At 48.4% G+C, this 1814-nt stretch overlaps 1 protein-coding gene across 1 annotated transcript in view; it reads right to left on the bottom strand.

The window, feature by feature from the left end:
• tamalin.S (trafficking regulator and scaffold protein tamalin S homeolog) overlaps positions 1–1501 on the bottom strand; it is a 25637-nt gene extending 24136 nt beyond the window's left edge. Inside the window, exon 1 of the mRNA XM_018249971.2 lies at positions 1194–1501. Within this exon, the coding sequence (XP_018105460.1) occupies positions 1194–1373 (180 nt within the window). The 5' untranslated portion in view covers positions 1374–1501. The remainder of the gene's footprint in view (positions 1–1193) is intronic.
• Positions 1502–1814: the final 313 nt, after the last annotated feature.

The following is a 1814-nucleotide window of genomic DNA, read 5'->3' as shown; positions in this document are numbered from 1 at the left end:
GACTAGGAGAACAGAAGTTGAATGAGGAGAGGAAGAATAATAGTACTGAGAGTGGGCCCCTGGTCTAAGGTTTTATGATGGGCCCCTGGTCTAAGGTGTTTGGGTGGGTCCCTGGTGTCCCAGTCTGACACTGGTTCTATATAGGTTCACTATACGGTTTGCCTTTATGCAGTAAATTACATTTTGTTAGTCCCTGTGAGGGTTTTTATTTTATAGACCTTTGTATTCATATATACAGGTCCAGACTGAGAATTAGAATAGGCCCTATCATTTCAGGTACACAGAGGCCCAATCAGCCCACCTAGAGGCCCAAACAGCCCCCACCAGCCCACTAATTACTGACTTTCTATGGGACCTTATAGCAGCCCCTCTGGCATTTGCCAGAACCCACAGATTGCCAGTGCGGGCCTGTAAATATATATAACATCCACTATCAGCACTGGTAACAGAGGATATACACAGAACACAAAGGGCCAGTAAACACTACCAGGGTTACAGTTCCACTGGTGTGACATGAGGACGCCTCCGTTGAGGAAAGCAACGTGGCAACTTTAACCTCGTGTATAAGAAAGATAAACATAAGGAATGTAAGGTGTATAAATAAAGTGATTCTTTCAATTGTTACATAACAGAAAACAGTTGGTTTAGATGTGACAATACAAGAAATGTAAAGTCAAGAGCCAAAGAGAATGGCTGAATGATTTCTGATAGGACTGAAGAGTGACTGGGGCATGTGACACAAGTAAATGGCATATACAATTATACAAGTCTATAGATGGGGTACATAATGAGAGTATAAGCAGCGACTAATTAGAAAGTACATGGCAGGGGGTTAGTGAATGACAAAGCTCAGGGGTCCAGCACTGGAATAGACTCACTCACATCCACAGGAGAACAAGACAATGGCCCTTTAAAAGAATGAGCTCACATCCCCCAGTCGGGAGCCACAAGCGCCGCTCTTTAACCCTTTGTGAATGAATTGAGAAAGTTTGGCAAGAAATGAATAAAGTTGTAGCTTTGCCCCCGCACGTGACTGTGTGCTTCATCCGCCACCCTGCGCAGGTAACCCGCTCCCCCGCCCCCTTCATCAGCAGCTGTTTGACTTCAGCTTTAGCCCACGGGGAGAGACCGCTCAGCAGGAGCCGTGAGAGCAGCAGGTTGGACACAGTGAATGTAAATCTCTAGGGCTTTACCTTCTTAGTCCTGGGCAGGGTTCCCCCGGACACCGCCAGAGCCTTGTACATATCGGCCTGTTTGTAGCTGCTGAGGGCGCTGTAAGGATCCAGCTTGTCCCGGTCTCTGTACACCGCCCGGTCCGGAGGAGATGCATATTCCTCCTTATGATGCAGCTTCCTCAGGCGCCTGAAAGTCATTGCGATCCCACCATAAACACACTCCTGGCACTGCTCGTTCCTCTATTGACTACGGGGTTGCGGCTCGGTGCTTGGGGGTATATATCAGCTCTCAGGGGCGGAGTCAGGACACGAGCCCACACCCCTTCTCTAGCACATGGCGGGCGGGCTCATTAGACGCGGGGGTTATTGCAGCCGGCAGAACTTTCATATGCCCGTACTACACATCATTACTACCCCTCAGGCTTCATTTGCACAAGGTGGAACCTTCTGTCTGTGTGGCCACCCCTATCGGATTATTGGAAGAATCTGTGACGATTCTTTTATTGGAAATTGCCGGCCAGCACTGATGTAAACTGACTGCAGAAATAACCTGAAATAATCTGACCGCCCGGTACCTCACATTAACAATTGCAACAGTCACTAGAAGAGGAAGTGGCCCGTTCTTGCAGCCATTTGCCC

Source organism: Xenopus laevis, chromosome 2S (assembly GCF_017654675.1).
Source record: "Xenopus laevis strain J_2021 chromosome 2S, Xenopus_laevis_v10.1, whole genome shotgun sequence".
Lineage (NCBI taxonomy): Eukaryota > Metazoa > Chordata > Amphibia > Anura > Pipidae > Xenopus > Xenopus laevis.
The sequence above is the reverse complement of the archived record's forward strand: the minus strand, read 5'-3'. Positions and strand labels throughout refer to the sequence as shown.